A 15,159-nucleotide genomic window follows, 5' to 3' on the forward strand; every position below is an offset into this window, starting at 1 on the left:
AGGAAGGCTGCCCAAGGACTAATGAACTCTGAGAAAATAAGCACAGTTGAGTAGAGCACAAAGTATTCCCAGAGGAACTTCTTTGGGAGGTGATAATATTTTAATCCAGTAAAAGCTATGAGACACAAATGAGGGCGAAGTAGTTTTTTGTAATGAGCCCTGTGGAAGTGACAACCATGCAGTATGTGAAACCAGAGCACAACCAGAAACGTAACAGGGCAGTCCCAGCCTTGAATGAGCACAAGCAGAAATTGAACTACCTCTTAATTAGTCATTTACTGTTGTTCTGTTTTCCAGTCACAGGAAAGAGCCCTTCAAAACTAGAAGTGGCTATGTCACCTCCCTGCTACTAAGTATTGAATTAGCTCCCATTAAACACAGTTCAGATGAAAAAACCCTAATTTCACAAAAGAGACAAGCTTCATCTCCCCAGAACTGGGACAAAAACATTTTCTGGGAAAATGAGTATGCATTTTACAATTAATAGCAAAATCATTCTCTGACACTGTGCAGTAATAAAGACATTAGCCCAGACACCTTAACAGCCCCCTTTAAAATCTAAGAATCAGGAATTCCTAATAGAAGAAAAATCAATACTGAAGAAACAATACAAACTTTTCCTCCCTGATACACCATAAAACATTTTCTTGTTAGAACAGAAACAAAAATACAATGAACAGGATCTTATGCTTCTTTTCTGTATTTCCTGTGTTTGCACCCTTCTAGCATGGCCACAGAAACAGAAAATTCAACTGAAACGACAAGTTGAAAATTCAGCTGAAACCAAAGCAATCACATTGGGCTCTTATTCTCCCACAGAAGAACAGCAAAATAAGAGAAAGATTACCCCCCAAAAAAAGACACAATTACTCAAAGAAATGCTGTAAAATCTGTTCCACAAACCTGCTGAGATCATGGATGCAAAGCATTCCCAGAAAATGCTATTAGGGTAGAGAGGTGGCATACAAAACTAATATAACCCTTATAACACCTTTAAATCTTTACATATCCTTTCCTGTTTAATGGAACATGATCTTTTGATTTTGGCTTTTAATATTCTATAGAAGCACTAGATTTAGACAACTTCAAATGCATTCCTCAAAAGTTATTTTAGAATTTTTCACTTTCTTTCCATTAACTCCCTCTCAAATTCTGAAAAATAGAAATTGTGAAAGAAACAAGAAAGCAAATAAGGCAAAATTGAGAAGTCTAGACACTCATCTGCAGCATGTGGTTTTCCTGAGGATACACTTTCAGCATAGAGCCTGTGGGACTACCTTACTGTGGTTATTCAAGTTTCAAATGGTTTTGCTTCTCCTCAAAAATATGGGAGTAAATAATTATGAAAAACCACAAAAAAACCCCCAAAACCAACCACCAGGGAAATAAAGCAACAGACCAGTACACTTGTCCGCAATTAACTGATGTCAATCTCTGTTGGAAAGTAGAATTACTCTGTAGTTCCTGACTGAAGACAGACACTGAATAAGTAACAACATTTATGTCTGCTTAACCAGCTTTTGCTTACTGAATGAGTCATGACACTGAGCTGATCTCAAAGCTGGCTTTGCTTGAGCAAATGTTGCATTATTTCATTCACAATTCTCCTAATAACATTTTCTGTTATAATACATAGTACAAGGATATTACTCAGCATTTATAAAGCTAATGCAACTCAGCTTGAGCCAATGGATACCACAGTGCACTAGGAACCAGCACTCCTCAAAATGCCATCACAGCTTCTGCTCCCTTGGAGGGTCATCGTATTTTAGACACAATGAACTGTACCAGGTGAGTATCCGTCACCTCAGCATTCCCACAAGCCAAGAATGGGACCTAGACTACGGGATAGAGCTTCATTCTGTAACAGCAACTACTTTTACAGAGCATTTTGGTTCAGTTTTTAAAAACTGGACTGAAGCCCCAGATTTCAACCATCCAAAGACATCATCTCTGTGTATTTAATTTAAAATACAGGAATGCCAGCTTGCGAATAATACTCTTTTTCCAACATCCTCAAATTAAGAACTATTTTTTGGCTTAATTTTATTTTATAAGTTGATCTCATGACTAAGAAGCTTCAGCTTAAGGAAATACTGAGCAGGGGCTGAAATAGGAATGTTCTAAGACAATTCAGATGTAAAACACTTCAGTTTAAGCCCACAGTGCCAAAAGATTTCATCTCCATTTACAATGACTCCAGTGCATTATAGTCAGTGGTTATGACTCATATAAGACAACAGCAACTCTTTAAACTAAGATGTGTGTCCAAGCCTTTTTGTGGTAATCTGCCTTGCCTCTATGCAGCAAGAAAGATAACCTTGGAAATATGGAAAATTAGAAGTACAACTCTGAAAACAAGTGAGTATTTGCCTACTCGGTAAGAACAGAGAAAAGTATTGCAGACACCACAGTTCCTCCTTGTTTTTGTTTCTAAAAAGCTGTCTGACAGGAACTGGGAAACACATGCCAGTCATTTTTTCTACCTGCCAGCCCCAAATGTAAACATGCACCTTAACAAGAGGTGTTATTTGTTTCACCATTATAGGCACTGTGTAATAATCTTTGCTATCGCTGCTGAAAAAAACTGTAGCCGACATAATTTCAGATCTTCATTAACCAGCAACTCTCCCATTTGACTCCTATCATTCCTAGCAAGGAAGCCACACTAAAAGTTCTGTGTGCTAAAACACCAGCAAGGATAAATGATTTCTGCTTGTTATTCTGTTGTGTATTGGTGATGTCATAGCCCAGACCAGGAAGTTTGGAAAAGTAAATATCCTTGTGCTGCAGACTGGGTCAAGCTAGATCACAACGTTCCTCTCCCATTCTGCAGTTCCTACCAAAATAAATTTCTTTAATTTTGTGCAAAGATCACCAAGTACTTTTTTAACTGGTCCACCATGACATTTTGTTACAGACAACGTCCTTGCCATCAACATCCACAACTAATACTTCAACATTATTCCTTCTGTCAGATGTCAGAGAAGGAAAATTTCCCCAAAGCCCACATCCCTGCCCAGCTCTGTCTCCCCTTCTGCCACCCCCCTGCGCAATGCAAGCCAGCCAGCAGTGGCCCAGCCAACAAGTCACAGCTTTTAAACAGTGAAAATACCAGCAGGAGCCTGACAGATTCAGGATGGCAACAACTGCCACAAGAGATCCAGAACTTGGGGGAGTCACAGGTTTTCCCTACCTTTCCAAGCATAGCACATATAACAAGCAGGGAGGACTAGTTCCAACCATACATTTATTTCACTGATAAGATTTTCTCCTCTCACTGTTGCATTTTACTTATCTTCCTCATGCAGAGAGGCAAGTTGAAACAGTTGAAGCAGAAAGTACACAATTTGTTTGTTCAAATTTCAGTGAAAGACTGGAATTTTATGACCCATCCTCATCCCATCTCCTTATCAAGGTCCTGCCTAAACTAGAAGCAAAGCGAGAGCTCTGTGACCAGCATGCTTACTGTCACTAGACCCTCGTTACAGCACATGCATTCACAACTATGTCTTATCCATACACTCTGGAAAACCTGAACAGCTCTCCCAGAGTGGCTCTGCAGAAGACAGAACAACCAGAAGACATGTTCACATGCTGTAGTGTTAGACAACACACTCTGGGGCAACCCACTGTATGATGAATTCTGATGGAGCACCAGTCAGACAAGTTGCAGAATCTGTATCCTTACGGGAGCTCTAAAACAAAGAGTGAAATGTAAAGCTAAGCAGGTGCATATAGCAGGGAAGGAGCCGAGGCTGAGCACAACCAGCACAGGGTGTTTCTGTAGCTGTTTTCAAGTTATCCACACAAGCGAACTGTGGTGTGTGCACACACGCTGTAAGAGCTCCCTGTGCTACCTACAGATTACAAACTCATCCTGCCCCTGGCAGTCCAGAGGGGTCATACAAACAAACCCAACTGCAGACTTCATTCTATTCCTAGAACCAGAATTCCCAGCCTTCCTTCAGGTAAGTACCTCTGCTGCCATGTACCTTTTCCTGTACATGATCTGTACTGCTTGATCTGTACCTTTCTCCAGGTATTGGCTGCTTCCACAAAACTCCCCTCTTTAAAGTCTGTCTTAGCAAGTGTACTCCCGTATTTTCGGGAATCCTTTGTCAGGTCCCCATTACTGCTATTCAAACCCTGCAGCACTGCCCATCTTTCTTCCCACTCCTGTCTTGAGGCATTGCCCCCTCTTCCCTCACAACTCGGTCTCACACTGCTGCCTCCCTCTTTCACTCCTAACTCCCCAGTCCCTCAGCACTGTCAGTCACCTCCAGCCTTGTCTCACCAGCTGTAAAATGCTCTTCAGGAGAACAGGATTGTACCAGTACATGTGGGATGATTTCATAACACAACAGCTGTGCTTTGCGCTTTCCTAAAGGAAGTGCTAATTTTCTCGGGTGACACACAGCAATATCAAATTAAACCCGGGCATAGCAAATCATGCTGGCTTATACCTAGGAGGTTTGAATATTTCCAAACCTGCAAACACAAATGTAATTGCATTTTTATGCAACTGTCTTGTTAATGTTTCTTAATCACAATTTAAATTCAAGAACATTTCACTCCTTTTGTTTCTGTCCAGTGACAGATGTAACTTGCACATTAGAATCTGTAAGAATTTATAAGAAAATTTAAAGAAATAAAATGTGCAATGCCACATTGAAAAAAGCACAGTACAGCAACTATCCCATCCAAGTGTTTTTCCCACACTGTCAATAGCCACCAAGGACAGAAGAGCAGTGATAGAAGCCTCACCTTCACCAAAACCCAAAGGGCACTTGGAGGGTCCAGTTGTGAGCCTATGAGGAGATTTTCAGAAGGACAACTTATTCCAGGTCTCAATGTTCTGCTTTAATCACAGTCCTTAAAAGAATTTTATCGCACAGAAAGACAACCTTCGTACCAGCTCGGTTTCCTTGGCTTCCAAATACATCAAGGCAGAGAACAGGCCATCAAGCCTGATCTCCACAAGACTTCCAAGCTTGCAATATATCACCCTTGGCCCTAAGCCAAAGCCTGATATTACCTATCTGCTCATAATACCACCATATGCATAGTAATCTCAGATTTTGGGATGTTTTCTCAGGGCATTTCTTCCATGTGCCCTGCCAAAGGTTCCTTCAGATGCCAATGATGAATGCCCCACCTCCAGCTGCAAGGGCCATTTTCTACATCTGAAATTCACCAGCCAGAAGTTTGGACTTGTGGTTTTGTTCGGTAAAATTAATAAATATTTACACAAGACAGTTATGCCTCATGTTTAACACAGATTGCTTTAGGATGACACAAATTAGTGGGAGCCTAGAAAACCTACAGAGAGGCAAAACACTTGAGAACCACATCCCACTGAGCATGACTTTGTGCTGACTCCCTGGAGCATTTCTCCTTGACAGGGTCAATGACAGACACCGCAAGCCTACAAAGGAGTCAGTTCTAGTCAGAACAGCTGCCACCATCACAGAGGTCTCAGCAGTAGCTGTGGCCCCTGCAGTGCCTGGTAATACAAACAGGCAAGAATTAAAAACAGAAACTCAGCTCCATAGCTTGAAGTTCTCATGGAATAAAGTTTATTATACCATGGTCAATTTCGTGCCCCACCCCTCCGTCACTTTCCTGACCCACCACTCCTGACAAGCTCCATCAAAACATATGCTTGCTTTTAAAATAAGCGATCAGAAATGCCTGAGCAGCAGCACATCTCAAGCAGCCCCAGAAGTACGCAGGAAAAGGGATATGGAAATGAGCATCTTGCCAAAGACAGATCAGTCCTTCTTCAGAGGTGTCCACTTCCAGCGAGCCGCCCCTGGAGCGGTGCCGGGCTCCGCTGGAGCAGAGGCTGTTCAGCCGCGCCGAGGCTGGGCTGTGCTGCCCCAGCTCCCGGTGAGCTGGGCATGCAGGGCATGCAGGGCGCCAGCCGCCCCAGCTCTGCCGGGTGTCCGTGCCCCCTGCCCGGGCTCTGCCGCCCCGGGGGCCGCGCTGAGCGGGGAAAGGAGGGACACAAGAGCCCCGCGAGAAACCCACGAAGGTCCGCGGCTCCAACACTCGACCGGGCCCCGTTCCTGCGCCTCTGGCCGGGGCTCCCGGGGCCGACAGACCCCCGTCCTCCCGCTCCAGCCCTGCCCCGGCCCCACGGGGGCAGTACCTGCCAGCCCGCCTCCGCCCTCCTCGCCATAGCCCCGCCGCCTCTGCAGCACGAAGTACTGGTTGGAGCGCTCCTGCACCCACAGCTTGAGGGCATTTTTCAGCAGCACCTCCTCGGGCTTCAGCCACATCGCGCGGCCCCTGACGGCGCTGCGCTCCCGCCGCCCGCCGCGCTCCGCGCTCGCTGCTGCGGTGCCAGGCAGGGCAGGGCGGGGGAGCGCCCCTTTCCCAGGGCATGCTGGGAGCTGTAGTCCTTGCCGCCGAGGGCCCGCGCTGCGCTGCTGCCGTAGAACTATAATTCCCGTCGGGCCTCGCGCTCATCTGCCTCGGGACTACAGCTCCCGTCGGACCCTGCGCGCCCCGAGCCGCGTGGCGGCGCTGGCGGGGCGGGGCTGGCGCTGGCAGTCCTGGGCCTGTGTCGGTGTGGGGAGCGCGGTGTCGGCTTTGTGCCCCGGAGCGGGGAGCCGGGCTTTGCCGTGCCCCGGAGCGGGGAGCCGGGCTTTGCCGTGCCCCGGAGCGGGGATCGGGGGTGCCGAGTGCCGGCCCTGCTGTGCCCCGGGCAGAGGCACTCGCTGCCGCTCCCGCTCACAGCACTGCACGTCCGGTGCCCCGGGCGGGACAGAGGTTGCTGAGGCCGCTCTGCCCATGGCACAAGTCCCGTTTTCAGTTCTGGCCAAAAGCTGGCTCCGTTTTCAGCCCGCAGGACAGACAAACGTCACCAGAGACGGTGTTGGGCTCCCGGGTGTGTTTCCCAGCGCTTGGCCTGGCACCGCAGGCGGGGTTTGGGTGCAGAAAGAAAGAGACAAAGAGCACAAACAAAAGCTTCAGGGGGCTGGAGGCCCCACTGATTCTTCTGCTCCTGTCTCTGGTGCCGAGGACTTGCCAGAGTTACCATCTTTTCCCATCTCCGTGCAAGATTCACTCCTGCTCCCTACACAATCTGCCATTCAGTACAAATGGACCGAATGGATCTTCCTGTCTCCCAGGAACTTCTGTGCACTTCCCTTAGCACTCTGTTTCCAGCATAATTGACCTTCCCAAGATTTTCAAGGATAAATTGTATTGATTGTGTGTCGCACAAAAAATCCAGCAGTAGTTCAAACTCAGTTGCTACTTAATTGCTCTTTCTAAAAAAAATCATGCCCATTCTGCACTAACTATACATTGCAACCTTGGCACTTTTGCTTTATGCTGCCTTCCTTCATGCTTTTCAGTAGTACTTCACTACCAAAAATGCTGCTGCCAGCACTGGTCTATTTGTGAGCACAGGAACAGCAAGGTTTTGCCAAGCAGTCACAGAAATTATTTGGCAATGCCCATCCACTTCCAGCTGCATAAGCAACCACCTACCCAAAGGACCAGTGTGAAAGCAGACCCAAGTGTGTAATCACATTTAACTCACAGCTTCAAAACTGGGTGAATTGCACCGACATAAGACTTTTTCCCCTTTTCTTTCAATCTGTCGTTGCACTACAGCAAGAGAAGCTGTAGTACTGAAAAGTTGTAGTTTTGGGACTGAGTATAGATTTAATATAATTCTTTTACTTGTTTTTATAACAGAAGAGGAAGCAACAACTTTTTGGTGGTCTACCGTTACTAGAAAGGCAAAATAAAACAAAAGTCATTAGCCAGCACATGGTAACTAACCCAGATCAAACATTAATAAGAGTGCCAGATACCCTGGCACATGGCTCTTCAGGAGGCAATTTCTTCAGTCCCCCACCTAAAGCCACAAGTAGCAGACATTGCTGGGCATTTACCAGCTGAACCAACTGAGTGGTTACTGCATGGATCCTGCTCCTTCAAGACCATTCCCAGAGGTGTTTACCATTTAATTTTCCCCAATTAAACAACCCCTGGGTACAGGAAACTAAGGACCTACCACAGATCTTCTAATTCTGATGCTAATTTTAAGAAGAGATGCCCTGGGCATTTCCTACACAGAGTTTGCATTTTGGTGACTCACACACACACTGGACACGTTAGGACATGTGTCACTTGCTTATGTAACATTCAAACTTTGTTAATTAGATAAATATTTAACAGTGAAATGCTACTGCTTGGAAAATGTTTTGGTTTGCTCTCCTTGTTTCAAGGTCTTGAATATCTTTCTTTTTTGTATTTCCCTCAGGCACTGGATTCTTAATCAAATACTATTAAGATGCAAAGAGTGCTCCTCTATTGGATTGGATAAATTTATTTATAGCCACTTGAAAACCTCCTTAATCAGTGCACAATCATGCTACAGTATAATCAATGCATTCTACAGCAACCCATCCATTTAGTGCTGCAGAATTTTTCTTTCACTTATTCAAGACTTATCCTAGAAATTGTAAATTACTTCCCTCCAATAACCATGGCAAGATTATATAAATAAATAGCTTTATAAATAAATTTTGGCTTCACTCTGTATAACCAACATTTGAACAACCAGTCCAGAGTTGCACTAGGAGTATTACATAATTTTTAACTCACAGAGCGTGAACACTGCAATTTGATTTTAGTTTTTCTTGAAACCAGAATCAATTGCTGAAGCCAGTAGATTTTCTTTGATCTCTTCCAAACTGCAGACATTATGCCCCTGCAGGAGAGGAGCCCCAATCAAATCTGCACAGGAAAGGCATCAGTGTAAACCCAAGTTAAAAGGCAGGGCTACCTTCTGCACTGGTGCGTTAAACATTGAAAGAAATTGCATTAAATCACACAGGGAAGGTAGGTGTCTGTATTTATTATGTCCAACTGTTAGGTCACTTGAGAAGTGGAGAATTTTCCCTCTAAAGACTGAGATGGACTAAGTCTCTCCATTTGATGGCAAGAATCCATCCGCCCTTGTGACTCAAACTGTGTTTATATGCTTGCAGCCCCTCATCACAAGTCCTGCTTTTTCCTTTAAACAAAATTCTCAGCTGAAACTACATTTCTATAGAGACACCTAAAAATTTTCCTCAAGATGAGAAAATGGTAGTGTTTAGATTTGGAATTTGAAATGAATTCCTGCTGTCATAAAGCCTGATTTACAAGAGAGCAAAGTAACCCAGCACCAGGCAACAAGGCTTGCTCTCCTGCAGGAATATAAAAAAAAAAGTTCCCCAGTCCCCCTTCAAGAACATTCAAGTGTTCCACTGAAGTGTCTAGATCAGAGCATTCCTGAGGGAGAGGGGTGACTCCCTGCCTTTCCCCGAGGGAGTGAGTAAACACTTGGACATGATGCCAGAGCCTTTTCAGTTTGCTCTTTGGGAACAGAAGAATTGACATGTCTGTGTGACTCAACAGAAATATTAACAGAGTCAACATGCAGACATTTTAGCAACTGTACCACTTGTGGGCTCATCATTTCCATTATCTTACACATGAGCATTAGTGTATCTATAGAAAACCCCAAAACTATTGCACCATAACAGCAGTTTTTTATTGCTTTTCAGGAACAACCCTATCCCCAGGCACATTCCTGCTGGCCTCTTGCTTAGAGAAAAGAGTCTGTCATGCCACAGCACACACACACACACACACACACACACACACAAATATATATATATATACACACACACATGACCCAGAGACATTCTAGCCCATGGCATCACCAAAAACAAGTGAAAATTCTGCTGCACAGTCCCCTAGGTAGGGTTGGTTAAAGACAGCTGCTATCCATGGAAACTTGGAAATATAAAACGTGAGAGTGGAACTTAGAAATTTCTTTAAGGCAGTCTAACAGCAACAGACCCAAGTTTAGTATCACAGATGGTGTTCATGAAATTAACACTTTCATTTTTAAATCAAATCCCTTGCATAGCTACTAGTTACAAACAAATCTGCCCAGATAAGAATATGGCAGACTTTCAAGTTAAGCTGCAAAACTGGAAAGAAATCTAAATATCTCTCTGAAAATTAGCATAACAGTAGCATCCTGCACATAATTAGCACTCCATATTCCAATTACTTTGAGCAAACACTGCTGCTTTTTGGCCTCCCAAAATGGAATGAGTTTTAAGGTTGTGACACAGGGCAAATTCAGTATCTGCTTCCATGAGCACTGGTAATATTTTATGTCAGTCAGGATCATCAAAAATAGAGTTTTATTTACATTTACATTTTCATATTCAAATTCAATACAAATTATGAAATATTTACAACCATTTCATTTTTACTATAGCTAAGAAGATGCATTGCTTTCCCCCCCCAGATTCTTAAGTTACTTATTGCAGGCTTTAAGACAAAATCCTACTAAACATTAGAAACTAGTCAGAGATGCAGAGGTAAAAAAATAAAGTGCATTTATAAGATGTCCTTAGTTACCTTTGCTGGACAAGGCCAAGTCACTTACTATTGAGGCACCCAGTGTTCCTCCTTGACCCCATCTCAACCCCACACAGAGGACAGACAGTTTCTCCAACCCTCTGTTACTCTCACAGGACATCGGCTCTCCCTGCAGCTTGTGCACTCAAACAAGACAATGTACAGCAACAGTCCAGCATTTTTCAGAGGTTGGATCATTTTCTGAACAAAACACAGCAGATGCTTTCCTAAGAATCTATCATTTTCATCTTCAGCTGAGTCTTCCCTGAAGTCATCCCAGACTCCCACAAAGCCAGGACTATGGCGTATTGCTGGTGCTAGAGATGGTTATAATTCCCCAAATCACTTGAGGATCTTTCAGACTAACAGACTAACATTAACAAGGTTTGAAAAGTTCCTGCAGTTGTTCCCTTTACGGTACTGTGCAAGTCAGATTTGGCCTGTCAGCTTGCAGCTCTCTTTTTTCCCCCTTTAGGAATGTGTGGTTGGCAGGTTGGAGTTGAGAGGTAGAGAATCAGTCGGTTACTAGAGAACCAAAGACACTGTGGACAAAATCCAGTTTGACAAGCATTAGTTTGCACTTTCTCCTATCAAATTACTGCACTGAAACATTAAATACCGTTGCTTTAAACAAAACTGTGTCTTGTAAATAAGTATTAAAACAGATCAAAATTAATTTCTTTACAATGAAAATCCACTTGAATGAAAACAATAAACAACAAAAAAACCCAACTCAAAACGATTCCCAGTAGAGACAGCTATGATGTAAAAAATCTTCTCATTTAAACAACTGAAACATTGTAGAGAAGCTTTGCTGAAGATGGAACTTTTGTTACAGTGTTAAAATCTGCTGGTTTTCTTTATATTTAAGACAGCTTTATCTGGAGAATGTTAAAACTCCTGTGGGAAATACAGTTTTAAGAAAGGCAAACCATACAATTATGATTTGGACAAGTCTATTTATCTAAACATTGCAAATGCAGTATTTTCTGCAACAGTCTTGCAATTTTTGGTCTATGCAGAATGGCAGTAGGCAGCTCCTTGCAGAAGGCTTGCACCACGTGGCTGGGCATGTTCCTAGAGCGTGACTTCACAAACGATCCTGCCTTCACCAACTTGTGCTTCATCTCCCTCAAAACCTGGGTTGTCGCCTTGTGAAAGCACAGTCATAGTGGAGGGCTGGGATTCTTCGCTTACAGGATGTGTGTTGCCATCTGTCCAAAAGAAAACCAAGTCAAGACAAGTTAAGAAGTGTCACAGCCAAGTTTTAGCACCTTAAAGCAAATCACACTCACTTGATTTCGATACGCTCACTGCACTTTTCCTGCAGAGATGGAAATCCAAGGTCATGCTCCAATTACCTCTGTCCTGCTGCCCCTCCTTAGTTTGGGAGCCCATTCCTGACACTGCCTGTCCTTTCTAGAGACACCTGCTCAGCTCAGAATTGCTGAGCAAGCTGAAGTTGTGTGCTTAAGCCACAGAAGGCTCTACAAGGCTACAAAATCCAGCTAGGAAGACACTGAAGGCAGCTGAAGGCAGGCATCAAGAGCAACTCCTAGAGACCAGGTTCAGGACAAACTGGGGGGGGCCATGCTGATTTGGAGAGGAAGGCCTTCTCCCTACAGACTAACCTTGTCTGCCTGATGTCCATATGTGTCCTTCCCTCTCCAAATGAGAATACAAGAGAGTGACACATGGAACTAATCCAGCACGCCTTGAGTTGTTTAGGGGGATGCAATTTCAACTTCTGATGTTTAGCTCATAGGAAGTGTCCTCTTCTTTACTGGGATGCTTCAACAGGGCACTCCCGAATACATATCACTTGCTGTAGCAAGATGTCCCACAGGAAGCTGGCAGAAAATCCCAAATTTTCCTATCAGCTAGGCTTCCCATGGGAAACAGAGCTTCCTTTTCATCTCCAAAAGCTTCCCCACTTACTCCCCTTCCTAAGGCCATGCCACAATCCAAGGGATAGCTACTTTCATTTGTTTACCTGCAACCTTTCCATTTCTAAAGCCAACAGCAGCACTGAGCACATGTTGGCAAAGCTGGGAACTAAAAAGACATTTTCAATTAGCCTGCTCTTGTTCAAAAAGACAAAGTATTTGGAAAAGCTGATAGTCTTTTCAAATTAACATTCTCTGAAAGTGTTCAAGGATGACTCAGCCTTATCAAACCTGAAATTCAACTGAAGTATCTGTCTTCTCTCTCTTGTACCATCTAAGCTAGAGCAGGACTGACTCACCAAAAGTTTTCTATAAGTAAGCAGCTACTTAAAGCAGACAGATCTGATGGCAAAGCAACTCACTCATCTAAATGAAATGTCCAAAGAGACAAAGGGATAAGGGATATATTTGGAAAAATCCCTTTGCTCTTGAAGTAGTAAACCTCTGACTTTGAACTACTCTTTCATAGACTTTGCCTTTTAATTCCCATTAAGGTTTTTTTTCATTTGAAAACAAAGACCAAGTGTCAGAGGTAAGGGCTAAAACAAAAGATTAAAGATAACCCTGAAAAACAAAGAATTCAAGCCCTGTGAGATGTTATTAAGGAACTCCGCCAGCCCAAATTCATAGCCTAAGCAGCCAAGTGCAACACAATCTAGCAAGGCAGATGAAACAGCAGACATACTTTCTGATGGCGCTTGTGCCTCCTGAGCAGATTCATCTGGTCCCTGTACAGAATCGTATCCAGATGATGCTGTTTCACTAAGATTGTCCTCTTCATTAACTATTGTGACAGTGGATAGAGGTCTCTGGCCACTGGATCCTGGGGCTTGCACAGGCTCAGACCGTGGTTCTACATCCATCTTTGTGAAAAAAAGAGAAAATGGTTAAATTACAACTTGGCAGGAGGCTGCATCTTTCCAGGAGAACAATGCCCACACGGACTGAGTCCGGAGCACTTTTATGCAGAGGGAAAAAAACTCCCACAAAATGGAATAAAAGCTCTGCTGTTAACCTCCAGTATCAGAGATGAAAACCAGTTACTGCCTAATTGAGTGGGAAGTTCAGACACAGCTTCTGCATTGTTTGCCCTGTACCAGAAAAAGAGGGTCTTCCTTCCGCTCAGTGCAGATCTGTCTCCCCCAGGCAAACTTTGGCTTACATTTTAGATGGTCCAGGCAGCATCAGGCACTGGCAACAGCAACTTCCTCTGGCACTTGCAACAATGAGCAATTACAGAACACATCAGAAACTCCCGATGTATCCTAGTAAATAAGGCAGCTCCAGAAATATCATACATATTAATACATTCATTTTTCTAGGACTCCAGGTACCGAGCAACTGCACAGAAGCTGGTTTCAGGGACACAATGAGTTATCAAAGTCTGCCTGAAGGTTTGAGAAACACCTTTAGCTGCAAGCACAAGAGTAAAGAGCAATTCTTCGTCAGGCATGAGTCAGGTTTGGCTGACATTCTGCCCGAGGCTTTAGGTGATACCAACTCACACTAGGTCAGCTGCAGGCTTCCCAAAAAGGGACACACCAATTATTCCTGTAGCATCTGGCCACAGACATGGCAACACCTATGCTTATCACCTGCACTCCAGAGGCAGCATGAAACAGCTCAAGATGTGGTCACTGCACCAGTGTAACACTGCTTGTGGCAGCTGCCTCCACGACAGGCTGCTGGCTTACCTCAACACCCAACACTTTGAGGATGTCACATTTGCACAGAGGACATGTCCCGTGTTCCAGAAGCCAGGGGTCAATACAGGTCTTGTGGAAGACGTGGCTGGTGGAAGAAGGTAGCCAACAGGTTAGGTTTCATACCAGGAAGATTGCTTATGTGCCAGCTATGAAGGACCCTTTTGTAACACTGAAAACTTATTCCTTCTAGAATGGATGACCTTATTTTGCCACAAGTTTCAGTTCAAAGTTGTGGATAGTTGATCATTCAACCTGTAGCTGGTTTGTGCTTATTAGTGTCTCAATACAACTTGCTAGAATACATCACTATTTTTGCTACACCAGTCTAAATCTTTTTTTCCAAAACCATGTACAATACATTCCCAGCTGATAATTTAAATGATACAGTTATTGACATCTCAGTTTTAGCTTTAAGGTTAACTTTTGTCGTGCAGATACAGATGACTAAATAGCATTTCTTTCTGTTATAACTACATAGACAAATCATCTCAGTTATGTCCTCAAGATAAACTGTACTCCCACCCATTTTCTGTGTCTGTGTATTACAAGTGGATATTTGGCAGGCTATACACTCAAGAAAGTAAATATAGCTCAGCCATCACACATGCAAATGTGTGCTTCTATTAAGACTCTCAATTCCACAATGGGTTTAAATTAGGCCACAGATTTAGGAGGATGACTTGAAATCCTGTAATCTGCCTGTTCCCTCAGCCTGAATAGAAACAGCAAGGCAAACAGGCATTGCTCAGTATTAATCAACTCTATTATGAGATAAGTGCAGAGATCACCACATCCAGTGCTCAGCAGCCTACACTCCAGGAGGATCCAAGGATTCTCCAACTCAGCTCACATAATCGACACTTCCTTCCAGCTGCACCAACATCATATTTAGACTAAAACCCAAAACTTCCTTGATGCCTGACTATTTTAAGTTCCTGAACTTAATACTGGACTTGTGAACCTCTGCACCTATAAATGCCTTCAGTTTGACTCTCTGGACAAGAATGCCCTTGGCAAATACCCACACCCCAGGGACTCAGATACCACCAATGTGACTCACA

At 43.8% G+C, this 15,159-nt stretch overlaps 2 protein-coding genes across 5 annotated transcripts in view; both read right to left on the reverse strand.

Moving 5' to 3' along the window:
• The window catches only part of TBC1D8B (TBC1 domain family member 8B), a 29,300-nt gene extending 22,943 nt beyond the window's left edge, over positions 1–6,357 (reverse strand). Inside the window, exon 1 of the mRNA XM_085060336.1 lies at positions 6,155–6,357. Within this exon, the coding sequence (XP_084916462.1) occupies positions 6,155–6,284 (130 nt within the window). The 5' untranslated portion in view covers positions 6,285–6,357. The remainder of the gene's footprint in view (positions 1–6,154) is intronic.
• Positions 6,358–10,209: 3,852 nt separating this feature from the next.
• The window catches only part of RNF128 (ring finger protein 128), a 30,408-nt gene continuing 25,458 nt past the window's right edge, over positions 10,210–15,159 (reverse strand). For all 4 annotated transcript variants that reach the window (XM_085060344.1, XM_085060342.1, XM_085060343.1 and 1 more), the window contains exons 5-7: positions 14,087–14,183; positions 13,078–13,255; positions 10,210–11,660 (exon numbers count right to left, since the gene is read on the reverse strand). In XM_085060344.1, coding sequence (XP_084916470.1) covers positions 11,524–11,660; positions 13,078–13,255; positions 14,087–14,183 — 412 coding nt within the window. In that variant the 3' untranslated portion in view covers positions 10,210–11,523. The remainder of the gene's footprint in view (positions 11,661–13,077; positions 13,256–14,086; positions 14,184–15,159) is intronic.

Source organism: Lichenostomus cassidix, chromosome 4A, assembly GCF_008360975.1.
Source record: "Lichenostomus cassidix isolate B80296 chromosome 4A, HeHo_3.0, whole genome shotgun sequence".
NCBI classification, from domain to species: domain Eukaryota; kingdom Metazoa; phylum Chordata; class Aves; order Passeriformes; family Meliphagidae; genus Lichenostomus; species Lichenostomus cassidix.